A 24,602-nucleotide genomic window follows, 5' to 3' on the forward strand; every position below is an offset into this window, starting at 1 on the left:
TATTAATAGGCGAAACGTTTTTAAAAAAGTTGTAAAAAATTTGGCGGACGAATTTATTTGTTTTATTTTAGTAATTGGCCTATTATAATAATAAAATAACGATTATTTTTTCCCATTTAGGTATTATTTTTTTAGTTTTTTTAATAGGGATTTAAAAAAAAGTTTCGAAAACGTCCTCCAAATCGTTAAAATTATCTACGTTTTCCCAATATTCGTTATTAATTGGGGCGGGGGTACGTATTTTTAAACCAAATTTGGATTGTAAATTTTTCCAATATTAATTTTAACGTTTTTTAAATAATTATAAAAAATGGTTATTATAATTTTATTATTTTAAATGGTTATATAAAATAATTATTTATTTTTTGGCAATAAATTTTATTTTAAATTTATTTTTTATTTATTTTTATTTAAATTNTTTTTTCCCAAATTATCGCTATTATTTGTATAATAAATTATAATACGAATAAAATAAAAATATTGCGGATAATTACCGGTTTTTAAATAAAAATTTCCAAATATTAAATAAATTTTTACCTATTTAGTTTTTATTTTATATTAATTAATCGAAATTAAATTTTTTATTTTTATTAATCGTACCCAATTTGCACCGTTAAACCCGATCGAATAATTAAGTTTTTAATTACCCGTTCGATTATAAAAAATACCAAAAATATTACCCCCGGATATAATTTTATCCCAAAATCTAATTGTAAAACGAAATCGAACGAAAAAAATTGCGAAAAAAACGACGGAAAGCAAATTACCAATTCGAAAAAATGGCCGTATTAATAACCGAATAGTAAAAAAAAAATAACGGACGAAAAATTATATAAAACGATTTGAATTTAAAGGTAAATATAAATTATAATAATTATATTGGATAATTATATATTAATATATTATTTTAATTATTATATTAAAAAATATTTGCCGTTTACAATCCAATACGGATCTATTAATATCCAAAATCGTTTTCCAACGTATAATAAAAAATTTAATAAATACGGTTACGTTTTACGTTCGTTTATATATTTAAATTAAGGTTTTAATAGCTTTATAAAAAACCGGGGAAATGTTTTTAATATAATTATTTACGGTTTCGAATTTGGTTGTTATTTACGCCAAACGGATTACGGTATTTACTAAAAATATATTTTTTATCCGATTTATTTTACAAATAATGGGGTATAAAATAAAATTTTAATAAATAATATTTATTTATTTTTATATTTATTTACCTGTATATTTCCCTATTTATTTAAATTATATTCGTTTTATTTATTTTATTTGTTTAAATTGGTTAAAATATACTAATTTATTTAACGTAAAACTATAAATAAAAAAAACTTTTAATTTTAATTTTTTTTATTAATTTTAAAAAGGGTTGGAAAATAAAAACCCTTTTTACCGTTAAAATTATATTATACTAATTTTAATAATCATTATAATTTAATTTTCCATATTTTAATTTTAAAATATAAAAAAATCCCGTAATTATCTACTATAACCGTATTTGGGTATAATTTTATATTATAGGCAAAAAATTTCTTTCAAACTTTTTAAGCATTTTATTATAAATAGGTTTTATAATTAATATTTATAACCTTTTTATTTCCTTATTTATTATTTCGTTAAAATCGGGTATTTTAACCTAATTGGCGGTAATAAATGGAAATATAACCTATTTCTGGGCATTTTTTTAAATAATTATTTGGTAAATTATTCCAATTAATTTACTAAATATATTTATATATATTTTATAAAACGTTTATTTGGCCCAAATACGGCGTATAAAGGCTTTACGATTAAATATTTTATATAATTTTTACGCGCGGAATTTGGCGGTATTTATAATATAAATATAATTTACAATTAAAGGTTTGGGTACGCTATAGTAAATAAAAACGCGTAATAAGGTTTTTTTTAATAAGGGTAAAGGATTAAATAGGCGTAAAATAAACCGTCTTATATTATAATTGTTAAATTTGGTATTATAATTTTTAATTTGGGAAATATTTATTTTATTTTATTTTCGAATATTTGGTATATTTAATTTATATTATAATTGTAAACCGTAATATTTTTTACCCAATAATATATTTTAATAATTAAATACGCAATTAGGAAATATTAATACCGATATATAATATAATAAACGGAATTATATATTATTTAATATTATTAATTAAAAAAAATAATAGCCATTTTATATAACTATTAATTATTTACCAATTTAGCCATTTTCTTTTGGAAAAACGTTAATATATTACCAAAATAGGTAATTTTATGGCGAATTTGGCGTATTATTTTACCAATTTTCATAATATTAATAGGCGAAACGTTTTTAAAAAAGTTGTAAAAAATTTGGCGGACGAATTTATTTGTTTTATTTTAGTAATTGGCCTATTATAATAATAAAATAACGATTATTTTTTCCCATTTAGGTATTATTTTTTTAGTTTTTTTAATAGGGATTTAAAAAAAAGTTTCGAAAACGTCCTCCAAATCGTTAAAATTATCTACGTTTTCCCAATATTCGTTATTAATTGGGGCGGGGGTACGTATTTTTAAACCAAATTTGGATTGTAAATTTTTCCAATATTAATTTTAACGTTTTTTAAATAATTATAAAAAATGGTTATTATAATTTTATTATTTTAAATGGTTATATAAAATAATTATTTATTTTTTGGCAATAAATTTTATTTTAAATTTATTTTTTATTTATTTTTATTTAAATTTAATCGACGTTATATATTTGTAATTAACGCGTAATTTCGATTTTTACCGCGATAATATTATATTAAATCGTTTGCGCGCGCGGTTTACGAATAATTTAGCTTTATCGCCATTATTTGCTTATTTTTTAAATTTTTTATTGCGGTTTCGTAAATTTTGGGCCTTACGACCAATATTATTATTTATTTTACGTTTGGGTACTATTTTTGGTTAATTTTTAATTATAATTAAAATTATTGTAAAAAATATAGGTTTTTACCCATATTTGCTAACGATATTTGTTGGAATAGCCTCACTCGCGCGCGCAGCGGAAAGGAGGTAAAGCCGGGCCGGAGCTGCGGCCCCGGCGATTGGGTGACTAAGCAAGGAGCACGGACCGCATGAAAGACTTTTCATCCGGCCGTGAATAATCAAATGCAGTCGCACGACTTAGGTAGAAGACAGACCGAATATACCCAAATTGCAGAGGTATAACGTTCTCACCCATTGATTAAGTCTACCACGCAATGCATTGTTAGTAGACCTGCGAGTCTACGAACACTGATCAGTGAGTAGAAGTACGGCAACCAGTCGTACGACGCTCACAGATTGGCTACGTGAAGAGATAAGCCGCGCGCACGAAGGCCCAACCCATTGGTTGTTTAAACGCCGGAGTCCGGTTTATGCTACTGCCCGAGATTTAGATTGGATGCTTTCCCATTGGAAAAACCAGAGATCTAAGGACCGGACGAATCTAGCGCCCTTGTACTAAAGAACTAGATTGCACGCTGTCGTGCGAAGACTATTTAGCTTCTATCCAAGCAACCAACCATTGCAAAGATGGCATCAACAAGCAACACACCAGAGACGCGCGACGAGGATCACCACGAACTCGAGGAACAACAGCTACCTATCGCTAGGTTGCTGCGCACGCCAGCCTGGATGAAAATGATCGAAACGAGCGGGATCAGCGATACACAATGGCTAAGATATATCGATCCGCACGCCTGGGATCAACCACCACCCGACCTCACGCAACCACTGGAACCAAAAGTGGCATCTACATACTTCATGCAGTCATACTATGAAGCAGTAATCAGCGTGCGCAAGGCACAAGCAGCGGGGAGAACAACCCCAAAGCAACGGTTGCGCGAACGCTTCCAGGAAGAGCTTGAGGGATGGACAAGTTACCAGTTCGACCAAGTATCGCGCGAGATCCGCAAGGCATACGTCGATTTGTTAGAAGAAGTGTGCGGACCTTTACAAGGAAGGAGAATCAACGATAAACTCGTGCGATTCCTCCAGGATGAGGAGGAACAAGCGGGAGAAGGCCAACGCGCGATGCCCACAACACCGCAAGTTGTGCTCCAGTCTGTGGAACACAACGGATACCAAAGTCCACCCGCAGAGCCGCAACGCGCACAAAGCATACCTTACCCAGGGCCGAATCCAGGTATTGCTTATGCGCACGAACCAGGAAGAGGCACAACAGCCATGCCCGGAAGCAGGTTAACACGGGAAGTGCAAACATACCCGCAGTTTGACCCGGAAAGGGGCCGAAACGCGACCTACGCTCATCGCGCGACCAGTGAAGGGCCAGGAGTACCAAAGTACGAATTACCACCCGTGCGACCCGTACCAAGCGAGCCCATAGACCCTATAGTTGCAGACCGCTTTATTAAGACATGGAAGCAGGCAGATAATTATACGGGAAGGCCGTACGACATACTCCTGGATAGAACTAAGATTTTCGTCCAGACGTGCGATAGGCGAGGAATCTCGGTAAACCAATATCATGCAGTTTTCCCTGAGATTTTGGCAGACCGCGCGCGCGACTATTGGACCAATTTCTCATGGTTAGGCATGCGATGGGATGAAATGTACACCATGCTGGACAAGCACTTTAACACCGAGTTGAACCATGCGCAATATTATACAGATTGGACGGCAACCACCTTCGCGCGTATGAGACAAGATAATACAGACAAAGGCGCCCAAGAAGTACTGGAATTATTACTGGACAAGCTAAGACTCGTGCAACGAGCACTCGGAGACGAGTACCAAGGGGAACGCCAACTGCACACGGCAGTGGTGCGAGCCTGCCGAGGAGTGCCCGAGTTTGAAAGTGCATTAATGGTCCAGAAGGGAACATGCGAAGCACTATTCTCTGACCTGCGCGCGTCACTACAAGTGGCACAAGATAGAGCTGGAAGACAACACCTACTGCAGGAAAAGGCGCACGATGCCCATTTCACTGACAGGAGATACCACCGTAACCAGCAAGACCCAAGGCCAGGGCGCGCGCACGCACCAAAATGGAAACCCAACCTTATCCCCAGAGGCAATACAAGATCACCAGGGCCAAGGAATGGCATGCGCACGCATGCAAGTCCAACCACACTCCAGGATAAAAGGGCAGACTATTGCTTCGTATGCAAGAAGCAAGGCTGCAAATCCTGGAAGCACACCAAGGAAGAAAAGGAGAGCGCACGCCAAAGATACCACCAAGCGTGCGATACCTTGGGGGAGGAACACGAGGACTTTGACCAATTCCTTACCAATTGGGAGGCAAGCAGACCTCAGCCGCACGACGACACCAGCGAGGCTGACGACGAGGAGGAGAATGAAGACGAAAAGTACCAGATCGCACAATTTCTCCAAAGCCAAGCATACCTCCATCGCGCGACAGGAGAAGATGTGTATTCTGTAAAGCCCAAACAGCAAGCGGATCAATTCGTGTTACATAACCAATATAGCACGACATATCAAGGAGAGCTATGGGATACAGGAGCCGCGCGTGTGTCCACAGTAGGAAAGTGCCAGGTGTTAGCATACCTGAGAGAAAACCCGCGCGCGCGTATAGATTGGACACCGGGATCGACGGAAGTGCGATTCGGAGGAGGCAAGGCAGAACAGGCTATCGGCACAATGACCATGGAAAACGCACTGGGAACCATTACCTACCACGTCCTAAACGCACAAACACCATTCCTCTTTTGTTTGCACGACGCAGACAAAATGAAGGCGTATTTTAACAATGTTAAAAACGTTATCGTGCGCAAGGATGGCATCATGATACCAGTGGTGAGGAAATGGGGACACCCATTTTTCAATGTTAGTCGCACGGAGGCGGCAACATTCTTTACTGAGCAAGAACTTCGAAGGCTGCATAGGAGGTTTGGACACCCTCGCACGGAAAGGTTATATAAACTCCTACACGAAGCAGGCCACCGAGAAGTGCGACAAGATATATTGGAGAAAATAACCAAGATTTGCCACCAATGCCAGACGCACGACCCAGCTCCCCAACGATTCAAATTCTCCATTAAGGACGAGTGCGAGTTTAACTATGAGATTATCGTGGACGTACTATGGCTGGATGGCAAGCCAGTACTACACGTTATCGATAGTGCGACGGGATTCCAAGCTGCAACATTCCTGAAGGATATGTCGGCACACACGACTTGGAACGCACTATGCAGGATTTGGATCCATGTTTACCTCGGTCCACCAGATGTTATTACGCACGACCCAGGGAAGAACTTTGCATCAGAGGAGTTCCACAGCAACGCCAGGATAGTAGGAGCTGCGTGCAAAGAGATGCCTGTGGAAGCACATTGGGCATTAGGAAAGGTAGAACGCGCGCATGCCCCGTTAAGGCGTGCGTTCGACATCCTATCCCAGGAGTTAAAGGGTAGTGCGGATAAAGAAACCATCCTGCAAATGACAGTTAAAGCACTAAACGACACGGCTGGACCAAACGGACTAGTTCCAACCTTGCTAGTATTCGGAGCGTACCCCAGGATTAACGAAGATTCTGCACCATCAGCAACTATCGCGCAACGCGCGATGGCGATGTCAAAGGCAAGGAAGGCATTGGCCAAACATCGTGCGGAAATAGCTATCAGCCGCGCGCTTAACACAAGAAACGGACCGCGCGCGCAAGAAATGTTGGAAAGCACGATTGGGAGCGAAGTGTTAGTGTGGAGAGAGGGTAAAGGATGGCAAGGACCATACCAGATTCAAGCTGTGGATCAGACGAATACCACGGTAACCATTAACAACACTCCAAAGACCTTCCGCACGACACATTGCAAACCGTTCCACCGCGACCCAGCCGAAACACAGGAACCGCACGACCTAGACAGGACGACGACCAAGGACCAAGCTGACCCGGACCGGGATAAGACGCAAGACCAACCCGACCCGGACCTGGACGCGCACGACAGGCCATGGACACAAGCAGACCTAGATCGAGCTTTGCAAAAGGAGAAACTTGTGATCCAATTACTGCAAGGAGATGCGTACGTCACAGAAAAAGAGAAAACAGCGTGGGACCTAGCTATCGCACTACGAGCCAAAGGCAAAATCAACACACCCGGACCGCCGTTCGAAACGTCAGACGACCAGGAGATTAATAGCCTGATAGCAAAGGGTGCGATCGAGATGATAAAATATAGTCCGACTCTCCATAATGGCCGGCTGTGGAAGACAAGGCTAGTGCGAGAAATTAAAGGACAGACCTCCGCGCAACCATATGAGAAATCCAGGATGGTGCTACAAGGTTATAATGACCCAGAAAAGGAAGAACTGTTGACGCAAGCACCAACCATCCAACGTATGAGCCAAAGGTTGCTACTGGCGATCGGAGCCGGGTTAATCGCGCGATTAGACATGAGGTTCGAACTGCGGGATATCACACAAGCATATGTGCAATCCGAGGATTTCCTGCAGCGCACGATTATCGCACAGCTACCAAAGGAGATTCGCCATCGCTACCCACCTGACACGGTGCTATGGATTAAAAAGTCGTTGTATGGATTAGCGGAGTCGGGAACATATTGGTGGAAGACATACCACGCGCACCACCGCAACGCCTTAGGAATGAGGCCATCGACGTACGACCCATGTTTACTGCATACAATAGGGGAACCAGACTGTTTTGGTATTACGGGTATGCAGACAGACGACACGCTTACAGTTGCAACTCCGAGTTTTTCAAACCTGGAGGAGGAGAAGTTGCACGCAGCAGGATTCCAGGCAAAGGAGAAACAATTCCTTACGCACGACAACCATTTGGAATTTAACGGATGCAAAATCCAACTGCAGGAAAAGAGCGTGCACATCACCCAAAAAGGGCAACTAGCGCAGCTAAAACTAATCGACCACAAGGCACCAGACGCAGCACAACAATTCATCGCGCAACGAGCCAGAGGAGCATACATCGCTACTATCTGCCAACCAGAGGCTGCGTACGACTTGTCAGTGGCAGCACAAAGCAGCCAACAGCCAACCAAAGAGGCGATAACCGCTTTAAACAAGCGGTTAGCATGGCAGATGGAAAACCCGAACAGGGGGCTTGTGTACCTGCCCATCAACCTGGAGCGCGCGAAGCTGTACATTTTTACGGATGGATCGTTCGCCAATAACAAGGACATGACCTCACAGCTAGGTTATGTTATTGTGTTGGGGGAAGAGATCGCGCGCAGTAAGGAATAATTCCAACTACAGGGGAATATCGTGCACTGGTCCTCTACCAAATGCAAAAGGGTGACAAGAAGTGTGTTAGCAAGCGAGTTATATGGTATGTCCACAGGATTCGACCATGGTTTTGTCCTTTCAACAACGATCGCACGCATCGCAAATGCTTTGGGACAACCACATATCCAAACTATCGTTTGCACAGATTCCAAGTCCTTGTACGACTGTTTAGTGAAACTAGGTAGCACGACAGAGAAAAGGCTGATAATAAATGTAATATCGTTGCGCGAGTCGTACGAAACAAGGGAGATAACAGAGATCTGCTGGATAGACGGACACGATAACCCAGCAGATGCCATGACAAAGAAGGATCCCAACGATGCACTCACCAAGCTGATCTCGACCAACAAAGCAACGGTTAGGATCGAAGGTTACGTCGAAAGGCGCACGACTGGGTAACAACATAATCACATCACAACACAAAAGGGAGGTGAACGAGAAAGAGTGTATAATCCTTTGTATTTATCGAAAAAGAAAAATCCAGCGCACGCGGGCGCGCGCAACAAAAACAAGCAGAAAACCCATTAAAGAGGAAAACCCAGCGCACGCAGGCGCGCGAAACAAAAACAAGCGGAAAACCCCATTAAAAAGAAAAGAACCAAACCCCGATTCCCCAGTATAGGAATGTCGCACGCGCGCGACAGTTACTCCAAAAAGATAGGCATGCCAGCCGAACCCAGCGCGCGACCACCATGTTGAGAACCGCCATGCTGAGAACCGCCGTGCTGAGAACCGCCATGGTGCGAGCCGCCGTGCGAGCTACCGCCATCAGACTCGGCCGGAGGGACATTGCCGGCGTGGTGGTGCGAGCATTGAGCAGCACGGCTTTGCCAGACGCACTCAGCACAAGCACCGTTGTGGTAAGGAGGGAGGCGCACGCAATGCCGGAACTTGGGAGAGGCATTGGGGTTGCCACACTTGGAGGGACAACGGACAGCGGTGCGTCCGCGCGACTGGATCAGAACAGCGCGGAAGTAGCTCTCGCGACGAATGATGGTCGCAAACAGGTGCCGGATTTCCTCAGCCGAGCCAGTAGAGACCTTGATCTCGATGTCGCGCGACGGCAAAGCGGCGAGCGCGCGTTCAGAATCCTATAAGACGTGACGTTAGCTTTAGCGCGCGATAAGAAAAGAGAGTCAGGGAATATTTACATTGATGGCCAGGTTGCGGAAGAAAGCACGATTATTTGCGGACGCAGTGGGCAAAGTGATCCAGATCTCATTCTGGGTCCTGCGCACGACAACGGGACCGGCGATGGAATCGACGGTCGAAACAGCAGGGCCAGCAGGGACGAGAGACATGACGACGATCTCGAGTGCGCGCGCGCAAGATGTTGACGACGAAGATCGAGAGAGAGAGAGATGCGGGCGACAGAGAGTGAGAGAGAGAAGTGAAGATTGTTGATGATGAGGAAGAACTGAGCGTGCGACCGATTGTTGATGGAAAGTTGATAAAAGTGAGGATGAGGAGGGAAGAAGTTGAGGGCCGAATCGAGGGAAGGAAGGGCCGTTAATATAGACGGGAAAAGGTGAATCACCTCGAGCGGTTAACTGATCGCACGCGCCTTACAACAAAGATTCGTCAGCAACAAAGAACGAATCACCTCCAGTAATCAAAAGAGGTGCGCAACAATCACGACCAACAAAAGGTGATTCACAGGTCGTTGGTTGAGCGCACAACGGATGATAATGAGAGGCATCTAGCCGTGATTCACGGCGGGAGAATAAGGCACGCGCGCACACGCGCGGTCACGGGACTATTTGGAAACGACATCCCATTTGCATTATTTTCCTTATTTAACATCCCAACCATTACCTGTTGCCGGATACAATAAAAGCGATGCGCGCGCACCCAAAAAGAAAAATTGCCAGTGTTGGAATAGCCTCACTCGCGCGCGCAGCGGAAAGGAGGTAAAGCCGGGCCGGAGCTGCGGCCCCGGCGATTGGGTGACTAAGCAAGGAGCACGGACCGCATGAAAGACTTTTCATCCGGCCGTGAATAATCAAATGCAGTCGCACGACTTAGGTAGAAGACAGACCGAATATACCCAAATTGCAGAGGTATAACGTTCTCACCCATTGATTAAGTCTACCACGCAATGCATTGTTAGTAGACCTGCGAGTCTACGAACAATATTTATTTTTGCAAATAATAGCTTTTCCAATATAAAACAAAACCGCAATCGAATTATAAGGTTATAAAATTTGTAAAAATTTGAAATTTTTATTATTGCAATTAAATTCCAAAATTCGGAAATTTTTTTGCAAGCGGTATTTTTTTAATTAAATTAACCTTATATCCACCCCGTATTTTATCCAATTAAAAAAGCGTTACTGTTTAAAAAAATTTTTACGCTAATTTTAATCGGGTTTAACCTCGTCCCCCCACAATCTTTTTTTTTTTTTTGGTAATCGCGCAATAATTTTCGGCTTTTTACCCGACCATTTATCCAACCCCAATTATTACCGATTTAAATCGTTTATTTGGTAATTATTTTTTATAATTATTTTATTATTTAATTTTAATTAATTATAATATTTTCCTTTTTATATTTTATTTCCGTTAAAACGTTTTGTAAAATTTTTAAAATAAAAATAGCACGTAAATTTTATACGGGTAAAACGTCCAAAATACCTTTTAAAACCGCGGATAAAGGAAATATCGCCAAAAAACGTAAAAATATACGTTTTAAACCCGGTAATATATTTTTATTTTCCTATTATATATTTAATTTATTTATTTAATTTTATTTTAATTATTATTTTACGGAAAATTCGAAAAATGTAACGAATTTTCGATTTAATTATCTTTAAAATACCTTTTTAACGTTTAATCCGAAAAATTACCCACAAATATTTATTTAATTGCAGGTTTTTTACGTTTATTATCGCGGTTTTATAAAAAACCATTAAAACGTTTTTTACCAATTTTTTTATTGGTAAGTTTTTTTATTTTTTTACGTTATAATTATTTATTACAACTATTTTAATACAAAATAATTTCCAATTTTTACGTTATATACGTTCGCCGTATTATTATCCAAATTAAAAATATAAACCTCGTTAAATTTATTTTTAATATTATAAATAGTTGGACGTACCCGTACGTTAATATGCAATTTAAATTTATATTTTATAACGTTATACCCGTTATAAATGGCCCCAAACCCAAAAAAAAAAAAATAAACCGCCCGTTTTAATATAAATAAACCTTTTAATTAAAAATTATTATAATTTTTTATTACGCGACGTCCGCGAATAAACGGAAAAATAAATAATAAAACTTTTATTATTAAATAACGTATTACCCCGGAAAAAATTCCCAAATTTAATTTTAAATTTTCGGTTAAAAACCTATTTCCGGTTTAAAAAAAAAACAAATTAAATATTTTACCGTTTAAATTATTTAATTTTACCCCTTATATTGTTAAAAAAATTTTTAATAATAACGAGGAATTTTTTGGCGATAACGCCAAATCCGACCAAAATAAAAAAAAAAACTAATTTATTATTATATTTAAAAAAAATAATAATACGTTTTATTTTAATTTAATAATTTAATATAATATAAAATAATTATAAAAAATAATTATAATTTTTAAAATTTGCGTTATTTTATTTAATTAAATATATAAATATTTTATTTTTTCTAATAATTTTTTCGTAAATTTTGAGTTTGTACAAAGCCCGCGGGTTACCCAATTCGGGCCAAATCCGCGAACCCGCGGGCCCCTATTAACCCGCCAAAAAAACCTATGGGCCCTTACGGGCCCCTATCCCAGTCCTATGGGTTAATGGGCCGGGCCGGGCCCCCAAGCTTTTCGGGCTTTGGCAGGCCTTATGGAGGGCTGTAGGCGATATCTTTGTTGGGAAATTGTTTTATAATCAAGAGTTCGTCGATTTCTTCTCGCGGATATCAATCCTTGAGAGACGGGTTGGGTTTCCTAACCATTCATGTAAAGTCTTTTCTCTTTTTTTTTCTTTTTACTTCCTACTTTGTCGATTCGTATAGATGAATATAAGGCATACCACAACCCACCCATAGGGCTGAAATGGCCCTTGCTTTTCTACAAATGACAAGGCCGGATTTGAGATGAGGTATTTTAAAGACAAGCGACAAATCCGGGTAGAGTCCCAAACAGATGTGCCGTGGCTACAGGTGTTCAGGAAGATTCAGCGAGCTCAAAGGGTTGTCTGCGTCCAAGCTCCACGCTTAATGAATTTTCAGTCACTTGAAGGCTTAGCGGCTTTCACACTTGGGTGACGGGCCCTTAATCAAAATAGCCTGCAACGAGGAAACGCAGAAATCACAAGAAAAACGCGCCTTCTTCAATGCTACCGGTAAGAATCACTATGTAATATCCCAGTGGATTCCTGTCCTTGTTCAATACTGCACAAATGCCTTTCCTCAAAGGCGGGACTCACAGAAGTGCGTAAAAATCATCATCCCTGTTGATAGAAATTGTATAATCGCTGCGGTCAGTAAAACAACATGAGCAAAAAAACGGTATTCTTTTGCACGATAGTTAGCTATCCGTAACTATTTATAATCCCGTACAAGTTTGTTATAATCTTTGCTCCATGTGCTAAGGTTATGTGGTTATATATGTAACAGACCCACTTGTATATCTCCCTACAAATAAATATAGGGCATTTTTTAAATTAATGCAACTATAAGCCTTTTCAAAGCCATGAATAATTATTCAGGCAAATAAATGACAAAACAAAGCGCTTTCAAGAAAATAAGCCATGTTTTAGCGCCATTAAGTTAATAAAGGCCAACGTATACATATACGGCGACAAGGGGGAGGGGGGTTCGCCTGATACCATAGTAGACATCTTATAACAACTAACTTTAGTGGGCTTGAAATATTTATGCTGAAGGGAAATAATTATGGCTACCATTAAGTCCAACATAACAATACCCGATTTAACTTTTCACAACAGTGGAAAGTGATAATAAAACGCATAAATATAAAATCCTCGAATGTTTCCAATTACTCAAGCCTTTCTCTATTCTTTTTGGCAACCGACCAACTTCAACCTACTCACTCTCGGCTCAACAAATTCACTCAGATTGGGGGGTTTGTTTTCCTTTCTTTTTCTTGCTACTTTTCCCCCTTCTTCTTTTACAATTTTATTCGCCAACAGCCATTTACAATGCGATTCGGAGCCGCTTCAACCCTTATCGTTACTGCCGCTTGGGCCTGTATTCCAACAGTCTTTGGAGCATGCATTTATACAATCTTCGATAAACAAGACCATTGGTATGACCGAAAACTTATTCTTACTCATGGTGACAGCGGGTTTGTCATTGAATCCAAAATAGAGGGCACCGTTTACAAGCTGAAGTTCCATGGCTTGCCATGGCATTGCCGATTCTTCGCAAGTACACCCCCGCTTCCAGAGGGCTGGGCGGCGGAAGGGTACATGGCGGTATCTGACCAATTGACACGTTATGAATATGGTAAGACTGTCGATTGGAGCGTGCTGGAGGAAATCCGGAATTAAACCAACGGTGCACCTATACCAATATGTGTATTATTGCTCCTTATTCTGTTGATTGATTGGAAAGGGTTACAAAACGAAGGTAGACGTGGAGGTAGGGACTTATAAAGGCCCTGCGATCCACGTGGCTATCTATACACTAGTTGCATACGCAACCAAGTCAGGTAGCTAATCCGAAAACAAGATTATAAGCTTGGGGCATATTATATGCGACATGGGATTCTCTCCCATAGGCCGTAGAATATTTGACAAGTTTGTTAGTCCAACTCACAAAGCGTTTGGGTATACTATATTGCGACGGATATCGGCTTCGAAGCAACCATTGACGCCGACCGTTAACCTGACCTGTCAACAAAGAAATGGGGTGATTTGATAAGTTATTTTAAGATAATATAACGCCACGACGGGGATGAAGGGCAGATTGGTAAAGGAAATGAGGATTACGGAAGGGTGTAGCCATTTTACTCAATTTACTCTCACAGAGAAATGGTCATAACCTCACGGAAATACCTAGATAAGCCAAGAATTCCTGAGATTCTGGATTGTTTCATACCATCGAGAGGCTTCGGGATTTTCTTTTCTTTTCTTTTCTTTTTCGCGCGTGTATCCAAGATTGCCCCGGGCTTCGTCCTTGTTCTTGTTGTTATCTGAGGTCAATATTTCATTATCTGAACAGACAAGAAAGAGGTGCTCTAGGAGACGACAATGACTGCCGTTGTGTTTTTTGTTCTTCTTTTTCTTTCTTTTGCCTAGTTTCACAGCTTTATGATCTGGATGGAACGCAAAGGATGTCGAGAAAAGAACAGGGGCTTTTGACTGGGGAGGCGGGGTCTGATGTCGAATTGTGATATTAAACTCTTAAGGTAAACTTTAATGTAGAGGTGGCACGCCGTATTAGCTTAGGTACGTACAGGAGTATCATGAACGTATATATATAGCTACCTTACCTACGTCATTGGACTTCAATTAGGAAAGACCAACTTGTACTTTTGTGCAGTGTGCTTTCCTACCTGGGAATACAGGTAATTGTCAGACAGGAGAGATGTGTCAGCAAATGATTAGCTCCAGTACATCCAAATGGCCAGATGAAAATGGTCAGGCTGAATGCGGGGCAGCTTGTTTGGATCCAAAGGGGCCAGCTAGTCTGTAGGCGACGACGACAACTCTACCTGATGCGTCACCCAACCCCGAAACCTCCATCAAGCCCACCCCAAACTGTTGGCAATGAATCTGGAAGCATCCCTGACAGCATCCGATCCTGATCCAGCGTCAGCAGCAGGGGAATGGCTCATCAGCCTGTGCTCCAAGGTTAGGAGCCATTACAATCAAACGTTGCAGCTGGCAGCGCTGGAGAAAGAAAAGTTCGACGACGTTTTTGAGCTCTACCATTCAGACCCGGCATTCAATAGATGCCACGTCCAGACATTGCGTGTGAGCCTTAGTGGGCCGTACTACTCCGACTACAAGCTCGCCCGCAAGCTTCTGGACAAGGACCTCACCGGTCGGCTGCTGGCCAATGAGAACAACATATTGCAAAAAGCCATTCGATCCGCCAAAGTGTCTTCGGATCAGCTGGGCCGTCCCCGAACGGAGTCTTGCCCGGAGCTTTTTCCCATTGTCGAGCTTCTCGTGGCTCATGGCGTGTCGGCAGACTGTGTAAACGCTGACGGGGCCTCGGCTCTGTCGTGCGCCTGTGTCTTGGGCTGCATGAGTCTTTTTCGCTATTTCGTCGACTTGGGCGCGGATTTGACCACTGAATACCCAAGAGCACGCCACGGAAATGAGGTAGACAATGGAACCAGGATAAACCTCCTCCAGGTCACTCTCCACGTATTTGTATCCCCCCAGAACATTGTTGATAACACCTGGGATAGCGGGCCTCCTGGTATCAGCTACGAGATCTGGGGAGATTTTGACGCCGATCAAACATGGGGCGGTATCATTCTGCATCTTCTCGAAAAGGGCTTTTCTTGCTCCAAGCAAGATGCTGGGTTCATCAAGCTTTTACAAAAATGCTCCTCGAACGTGGCTATTCGCGGTCTTATATCACAGTTATCGGCAGCGTCGAGATGGGACAATTGCTGCGCTTGCATAACGTCACCCTGGACTCGGTTGAAGTTCAAAAATTGGCAGTATACTTGGGGAACCTGGGCGTGCTGCGCTGGTGTGTCAACGAATATGGCCCACGGCTCCCGTCTGATCCCAGGGCCTGGGGCCATGTTGCAGAGAGGTCGTTATCACATCTTGCCATTGCCAAATACCTCGTTTCGGAGTATCCAGGACTGAAAATCGACAGGACATTCATTACAGGCGGCCCATGGTCGAAAAAGAGCGATCCGGATTTAATCGAATCTAACTGGCTGCCTTTGGCAATATTCCGTAGTCGTCTAGATTTCATTCTTCTGTTCTTGGACGCTGGTACTGATCCGACATGCCCAGGCCTCCAGGAGGACGCAATAACGGCATTGCGGAGAGACTGGACCGGGCGGTCTACAAGACACGATGAAATCGAGAAGCGGCTTCAAATAATAAAATTGGTAGAAGGCAGAATTTCCGGGGGTGATTCTTGGGCTCCGCCCACCTTGGCCCAGCTCAAACAGTGCACGGCAAGAGCAGAGGCCAAGCAAAAGTTGGCATGGGACCAGCGTATCACACGCCTGAGTGAGTTTCGGGACGAAGTTCCCTTCCGACACACCGAAAAACAAAGCACCTATAAAACAACAAGTTTCAGTTGATCCCAGCTACCCTTATATCCCTTTGACCGGCAAGAGTAGCTTTCGTTTACTCGACATACTACCGTCCAGTGACCCCATGGCACCTGTTGCGTGCCGTTTGAGACACAGCGATATCATCTTCCAGCCAGATTATGAAGCACTTTCGTACGTCTGGGGAGCCGAACCTCCCGCGCAATCCATCACCATCGACGGACATGAGGTTCCGATCAGGGCCAACTTAGTATCGGCACTACTCCGTCTTCGCGTCGCCGATAAAATCCGCACATTGTGGATCGACGTGCTTTGCATTGACCAATGTACGTTTTGTGAGCGAAACCAGCAATTCTCCATCATGGGCGACATCTTCAAATGCGCTCGCCAGATTATTGTCTGGCTCGGAGAGGAGACTACAGATTCTCGTCTTGCTTTCTCGTGGATCCGAGAAATTGAGCACGACCAAACAGCACCTTTTGCCCCCGGTCTTGGTGCAAACAAGAAGCCCCCAACATACGCCCAAAAGAGCGCATTAAGGGCACTTCTGAAGCTACCTTGGTTCTTTCGCATCTGGGTCATACAGGAGATTGGACTCAGCCGGGCCGCCATCGTCATGTGTGGTGGTGATTCGGCCAAATGGACCAGTCTACTGGCTGCGACCGACAGACATGTCCAGGAGCACCACCCTTTTGTCGGCTTCGACTCTCACGTACACGTGGCTCAGTTCGACAAAATAAGGAGAGGCTATCCCAAACTTAACACTTTGAACCTTCTTCAGTTCAGCTCTCGATGTCAAATGAGCGAGGTCAAGGACAGGATTTATGGCCTTCTCGGTCTGTTCGAGCCCGGCTTCATCCCGGTAGACTACAGCCTGCCCCTCGAGCGTATATTTATTCAGTTCACTGGGGCGGCTATCCGCAGTGACGACAGCCTTGATATTCTCAAGATTGTCAACAACAGTTCCCGACAATGCCAAAGTGGTCTCCCATCCTGGGTCCCCAACTACACCAGCCCTAGAACTATCGGAGTCCTCCCTGGTACTATGTGGTTGCATCCGGAATTTGCCTTCATGCGCGGAACATACCGCTCTTATACCCTCCGCACAGCAGACGGGGCGGAATCGACAGTTGTTCTCGAGGATTTTCCCACTCGAACGCTACCAGGTTTAGAGTTCCGCGACAGCCGTACCGTCCTTGTACCAAGGGGCAAGCTGATTGACACAACAGGCACGGTCGGCCCGCCGCTTCCAAACGAGCCGAACTTTATGCCCGGGGCCGCGGGGTTTGCCGACGTCTTGAAGACATGGGAGTCGCTGGCCGTCACGGTGAAGGACGGGTTCAGCGGGCGGGTCGCCGGCATGTGGGAGCAAAAACGAGCTGGACAGACGAAATTCCCAACAGCTGCGACGGCCGTGTACGCGTACACCCTCGCTGCAATCACCGGCTGGACCCTCCACAGTATCCCCGTAGGATTTGCGCAGTGGTACCGCCACTGCGGGCAGGGCGTGCTCGAGTCCTTGGATCCGTCTGGCTTCCTGCACAAAGTCGAGTTTTATCTCTGGTGGCGCGGGCTCGGCCGCGAAGACTATGATGATGACAGCCGCGGCACCGGCGACGGTGGCGTGGGAAACAGCGGCTTGCCATCTGGTGATGAGGAGGTCGATCGAGAGGGCAAAGTCGATGAGGATATCGACTTTCATCTGGAACGGTACGCCGATCCATTCGAGCGAGCCTGTTATGGTCGGTGCTTTTTCACCACCGAGGGCGGCACCATGGGACTTGGAGTTCCGGGCGCACAAACCGGCGACCGAATCGCCTTCATCCCTGGTGGAGATTGGCCTCTCTTGTTGCGGCCTTGTGGCGGTGATGATGGGGATGCGGCGGAGTGGACTCTTGTAGGGGATTGCTATCTGTACGGACTGGATCCATTTGGATTGTTTGAAGACGTTGAACATATAGTGGAGGAGTTTTTAATTCGATAAGCTGTGATTTGTGCCTGATTTATTGCATTTTGGATCATAGTCGGTTCTAGGAAAGTCTGGGATGTATGCCTTGCTCTGGCCTCCATCTTTCTGGTCCGATCAACGAGACAGGTCGTGAATATGACGACACGACGTTGGGCATCTGCGAAGCCGGCACTGACTTGTAAAACTGCAAGTCTGTTTGAGGAATGCCAAGGGAGCCCGGCTCTTCCGACAAGCAACGCACAAACCCAGCCTGCAAGCTGGAATCTCGACCGAAAAGAAATGCTATGATCTGGGTCGCTCTCGGACTGAATGGTCTACTGAGCCCGCTACATGTCGAGTCGACGTGGACGGGTAGACAAGTAGTATTTCATCGACGCGGATGGTGATGGCGCCGGGCATGTTTGCCCAGTCCTAGCAATTTACCCATTGGGGCCGTCTGTTCGGCTTCTTATTTCTCATCGGGACGAGGTAAGAAGGTAGTGCTGCTCGAAAGGTGAGAGTCTTGTTGTTGCCTAGGTTCTGTGTCCCAGACCGAAGTGAAGAATGTCGTCTGGGAGCTAGTAGAAAACTATAGAATAGTATCAGTAGCAGCTCAAGGGGCTTAAGCTTGTTGCAATTGAAAGCAGATTGGAATCGCAAATTATGCCTCATATCACGTGTTAACACAGGGAAAAGAGAAGGTATGCTCATGGTCTCGTTAAGTATCGTTCATGTATATGTCTAAACCCATCCCAGCCTAAGCCTGTACTGTATCTCTAGAGCTATTAGAGTAACTCAACTCGCAAAATTTAGATACCCAAGGAACAAAACGGAAAACATTTTAGACAAAGCGCTGCTAACTGCAAGACACACGGGCCAAGTAAAGCAAGGCAATGTAAAGATAGATCACTGAAAATAAAGCGACTCTTATCCATCCATGTTGTGCATCCACTAGTCATCTCTACCCACCGCCGCTATTACCACGAGAACGTCATAAGGGCAGGGTTGAGGGCCAGCGGCAGCAAAAAGTGTGAGGCTGCAATGGTGGCCATGGGCAGAATAGCCACGAAATCGGTGATTCGCCAGTCGTGTGGCACAAAGGGCGCGACGGCGAGTATCACCATGCCGGCGATGAAAACGGTCGAGAAGATCATTGAGAATTTGAACTAAAATTACGCACGTGGTCAGCTGAAAAGATCAAAGCCAATGGGGCAAAGTAACCAAAAAGCTCATTAGAGTTTAGTCTCGAGTTCAGGTGTGGAGGGTACTTGGGATGGGATGAATAAGGCGCCGCCCCGCGTAAGCAAAGTTAAAACCAACGACAATTTGGAGCCCGAGAAAAGATGAACCAAAAAAAAAATGCCAAAAACAAACAAAACTCACCTTCTTCAAAACCTTGGGAACCTCGATGAAAAAGTTCGAAAATTCGGCCTCCTTGGCAGTTGCGCCCCATGTCATGTTGATCTCAAACATGTGCGCCAGCAGTGCCTGGGAAACGTGAAGCGATAGGCCACCGAGGAAGATGGCCAACATCAGAGTCCACTTGAAGTTCTCGAAGAATGCGTACAAGAGGCTGCGTTCGCCCAGCCTGTATCGCATAAGAGCAAGCGCAACGTTACCGAGTCCGTTGAAAACGATGATGATCGAGAACCAAACCTTCCAGCTGTCGACGTAGTACTTGTCCAAGTACCCGTTGTACCAGCCCATCAGGAAATAGTTGACACACGTCATGATCCACGCCGCACCGATAGCATAGTAAGTTCCAATGTATGAGATGACTGTGATCTTGGACGTGAAGCGGATGTTGCTGAAGAGGAAGCGGCGGAACAGTGGTGTGAAAGGACCCTTCCACAGCCACTTGCGGATGGGGTGGAACAACAGCTCGTTACAGCCGTAGGCATACTTTTCCCATCGGGCCAGCTCGTCATATACGGTCAGCGAAACACCTTCCTTGAAGCCTTCGCCTGCCCATGCTGCCAAGCGGATGATGTATCCGGCGCACTGCAACCGAAGCGACATGTCAAAGTCTTCAGACACGTGGCTCTCGGACCAGAACTTTTCGTACCCGTCCTCGTCCTCGTACGAGACCTGCTGGATTGCGGACCAGCGAAGGATGGCATTGTGACCGACAAAGGGCGCCACGTCGCCGTTGGAGACGGTGTATCTGATGGCGGAGTAGATCAGGTTGGTGAAGAATGTGATACCGTTCTCGAAGTATGTATGAACAACCTGCATGACGCCCGAGGAGAACTGCATGATACCGACATCGGGTGATTGCTCCATCTCGGAAACGGCATCAAGGAGGCAGTCGGCGGGAACTCGGGTGTCGGAATCGATGATGAGGATGTAGTCACCGACACGGATGTTGCCATCAGCCCAGGCACGGCCATCCTTCTCCAGTACCTCCTTCAGAGCATGTTCATAAGCCTGAGCCTCGTCGTGTTGTGTCCACTCAGGGCCACGCTGGACCTTTTCGAGCTCCTCCTCGACCTTGCACGAGATCATCAGGGCGAAGTTCATGTTGGACGCCTTCTTGAACTTTCCACGTCTCAAGAAGCCATTCTCACCATGCTTGGGACGAGCCACCCAGCCGATACTGTTGTCAGCATAAAAGTCGATGCGAGCACGACGCTCCTCTTCCGTGATGAGTTGCAGACCATCGTCGTTAACAAACATGTTGGCTGACCCGCCTTGGAGCTCATAGGTCGACATGGCCTGCTTGATGGACTTGACTGTTGGCATAATGACACCCTGAAGACCCTCCTTGTACACGGGGCACTGGACTGTGACGTGGGGAAGGTTGGCGGTCTGCAATCTCGGAGGAGTGCGTGCCGAGTAGAACTTGGAGTTGATGGTCAGCTGCCGGACCGGGCCAAATATCTGTGCCAAGCAACCGACAATGACCTGAGCGAAGAAAAGAGTGAAGAAGATCTGCAGAGGGGCAAGTCCAATGAGAGCCAAACGGATGTAACTTCCGTCGACGAGGACCTGGATTGTGAGTTCTCTCCACGCAGCACCGAGCGAAACTGTGACCAGGACGAGGGTGAAGCAGACGAGCCAGCTGTTCAAAAGGTGAACCGGTCGCTTCTCGGGCTTGATCTCACCACTCTCCTCGTCAATCTCATACTCGGCCACATCTCCACCTCCCTTCTTCTCGTCATCGTCGTCTTCATTCCCGGCCTTCCAGACCAGCTCCATCAGCTCGGCTTCAATCTGCTTTGCCCTCTGAATCAGGTGGAGAGCATCATCATCCCATACCACAAGCAGCCCCTCCGAGGCTACAAAGGCAGCGAACTGGTGCTTCCTTGCACGTGGGAGGTCTTCAATGGTAGGCAAGATCTGCACGCGAAGGCCGTTCATCAAGGGCACGTCAACTGCGTCGGGCATCCACTGTAGGAACGTCCTGATGACTCTAGAGTTGACAGTCATGGCGCACTGCAAGGTTTGTTGTGTCAGCAGGCCATCGCACTGAGAAGGAATTTGAAGTGTCTCATACCTGGACATTAAGCGCAGCACAAGCAACTGCGAATGGCGAGGTGCCTAGTTGTGGCGGGCAAGCCATATACTGCCCCTTGAACTTGCGAAGGAGTACGCCCTCAACCTCACCACTACCGTCAGAAACCCAGAGCTGAGAACACTGTTGCTGGTACATGTAGTTGACCATGACCTCGTGCTTGATGTCCTCAACGATGACAGAGCTGTTGTTAGACCTATACGACCGAGCCGAGATACTGGCTGGCCGGGAGCTGAAGCGTGTAGATGGCGGCTGCAACTCATAATCGTTGCCGCCGCCGGCTCCGCTCTTTTCTCCATTGCTGCCCGGTGATCGCCCCGAGGACCGCACATGGCTGGGTGGAGGGGCGGACAGTTTGCCGGAGCCAGACACTGCAGCGGGTGTCGTTGGAGATGATGTTGGAGGGGAGGCTGAAGGCTTGTCAGCCTTGAAGTAGCTGCCGAGTCCCATGATGGCGTGACGGTCGAGGCAGCGGTATGACCTGTCACTTGGGTGGCTTCAGAGCTCCAAAGTTGATATGAGATGCGCGTTGGTGTTGAATAACGAGGGAATCGACGGTGTCTTAAAGTAACGACAGTGGGCCGTCACACTACGATAAGCAGTGTGGACGTTTTTGGTATAGCGAACGGACAGCACTCAACGAGGAGGCCAGAGGGGTGCCTGCGATTCAGCTAATTGTGATTTGCTGATAAGCGTCGACTGCAGCAAAGCGGGAAGACGAATGTAGCCTTGCTTCGAGCTGAAGCTGGCGAGCTACTGTCTATAGCTGGCGACTGTGTCGTTCATTACTCCACGGTCAACGAACTGCTGCCCTGGGCAGGTGAAGTAAGGCGCGCTGAGTGAGAGGATGATGGCAACGAAGTGGAGGCACGCCAAAAGAAAGAAAAGGAACCGCAAAGTTGGCGGGGAGAGAAATAAGCTGGGTTCCAATTCTGTCTTTCTTGGCCCATTCACCCTGCTTGACGCACCGACATGGGGGGTTCGAATGATTGGGCTGGGCTTCGCATCGAGACAAGAAGCGCGCGCCGGCAAGGCAGGCCATCCAGGTGGGTGGATAGTTGGGACGCATGGGTCACATCCGTTCGAGTTTTGGAAAGCCTTTGGGGTAGGAGAGGGAATAGCTAGCAAAGCAGGGCTCCCAATCTGTTCCCGGCCGGCCCGACATGGGACAAGGGTCCCTTCGATGGCTGGCTGGGGTGGGGCTCATTCAGTCGGTGATGTGCCTGAACTGTCGCCCTGTAGTGTGGATCCTATGAGGTCTTGGAGAGCATGGTCAACACGAAGAGGGTAAAAAAAGCTGCACTGTGTGAGTGTAGGCGAGGAGATCAAGTTATCCACAGCTGTCTTGGCAGTCTTTTTTTTTTTTTGCCATCTTTCCTCCATTGTCACGATTGGGTCCAACGTGCACGGGTAGCATACACGGGCTTTCCACACGAGTAGAGATGCAAGGCATAGCATAGCCATTAGCCACCCAAGATCCAGATCAGCCAGCCAGCCAGCCCTTAACTCTTCGGGCTGGCATATATCGATGGCGCTCAATTGGTTGGTGGCTGATTTTTCTGCCTCGACAAGGTCAATAGGACCTGATTCAGAATAATAATTGTTGACCGCCAAGTTGGAGCTGACATGACCTAACCTGATGAATTGCAGCAATTTTCTGTTTCTGTATCTGGAAGTCGGCTTGTGGCAAGCCTATTTTGTTACTTGTATCACCCAATGTACCGGTCAACTCGTTATCCGTCTGTTTGTCGCCGGCGTGAAAAGTGCATTTGAGACAAGACAAACCGCAATCAAAAAATCCAAATGAAAGAAAGCACTCATGGTTGGCACCTGCCCCGGGGGGTGGGAAAATGACATAACCCCACCTTTACGGAAAAGGAAGGCGCGATACAAAGTGCCACAGGGGGGGAAGGGGCAGCCACCACCGATAGGGGCTAGACACCAACAAGTTTTCACTCGTCGAATTTTTGACCTGTCGTAACAAACCCCAGTCACCAGTGAGTGCTGAAAATGAGCCTTGTACAAGCATTTACCTCTACTATCAAGCTAGTACCCAATTCACCTTGGTTTACTTGGCCTACACAATAAAAACATGTACAGCTCGGCGTATTTTAAAAAGTCTCAGAATAGAACATTTCAGGGCTGTTGCTTGTGTGATGCTGTTAAAGTGCCCTGTTGATCACAGATAAGCACCTTGGCCCATTTAAAAAAAAAAAAAAAACCTGACTGAAAATCCCCGGGGAGTTCGCTGGATAGGTAGGAGGTGGATACGTTGATTTTAATTTTATCTCAGCCCTTTGGAGTTAGACGTTCCGGGCAAGCGAAAAGGTGGGGAAAGGCAAAGGAAAAAGATACAACGGTGGGCCGCTGTAGATCTAGCACTGAAGGTGCAGCTAGTGTGGTTCCCGGTATGGTCTGGCCGCCGCTAACTATTGTAATTCGCCGTCCTTTTTAGCCGTTGCTTGGTGTAGCCTCTACTGCACTGTCATCTATGCAACTACGACACTCCCACACCCACTCGGATTGCCGGGATATGAATTTTGAAGTTGGAGGGCAATTATCTGGCAATCTCCGCAGACAAACCGCTTTGTGCTACCTGGGTACTTACCTCGTGCTTGGGATTTGACTTACTCCGCCATGCATAGATAGATTGCGTTTTTGACCCA

General features: G+C 45.0%; 2 protein-coding genes across 2 annotated transcripts; one reads left to right on the forward strand and one right to left on the reverse strand.

Annotated features, from left to right (window-relative positions):
- Positions 1–14,993: 14,993 nt before the first annotated feature.
- On the forward strand, positions 14,994–18,458 carry PgNI_10850 (uncharacterized protein; the record flags this gene model as incomplete). The annotated part of the gene is made up of 3 exons (XM_031130824.1): positions 14,994–15,705; positions 15,822–16,430; positions 16,501–18,458. 3 exons carry the CDS (start codon positions 14,994–14,996, stop codon positions 18,456–18,458), a joined length of 3,279 nt encoding a protein of 1,092 aa, XP_030980156.1.
- Positions 18,459–19,123: 665 nt separating this feature from the next.
- PgNI_10851 (uncharacterized protein) lies at positions 19,124–23,353 on the reverse strand. Its single transcript, XM_031130825.1, has 3 exons — positions 21,919–23,353; positions 19,806–21,890; positions 19,124–19,588 (listed from the first exon to the last, which is right to left on the reverse strand). Exons 1-3 carry the CDS (start codon positions 22,384–22,386, stop codon positions 19,400–19,402), a joined length of 2,742 nt encoding a protein of 913 aa, XP_030980155.1. The 5' UTR covers positions 22,387–23,353; the 3' UTR covers positions 19,124–19,399.
- Between the last annotated feature and the right edge of the window lie 1,249 nt (positions 23,354–24,602).

This window comes from Pyricularia grisea, chromosome VII (assembly GCF_004355905.1).
Source record: "Pyricularia grisea strain NI907 chromosome VII, whole genome shotgun sequence".
In the NCBI taxonomy this organism is placed as follows: domain Eukaryota; kingdom Fungi; phylum Ascomycota; class Sordariomycetes; order Magnaporthales; family Pyriculariaceae; genus Pyricularia; species Pyricularia grisea.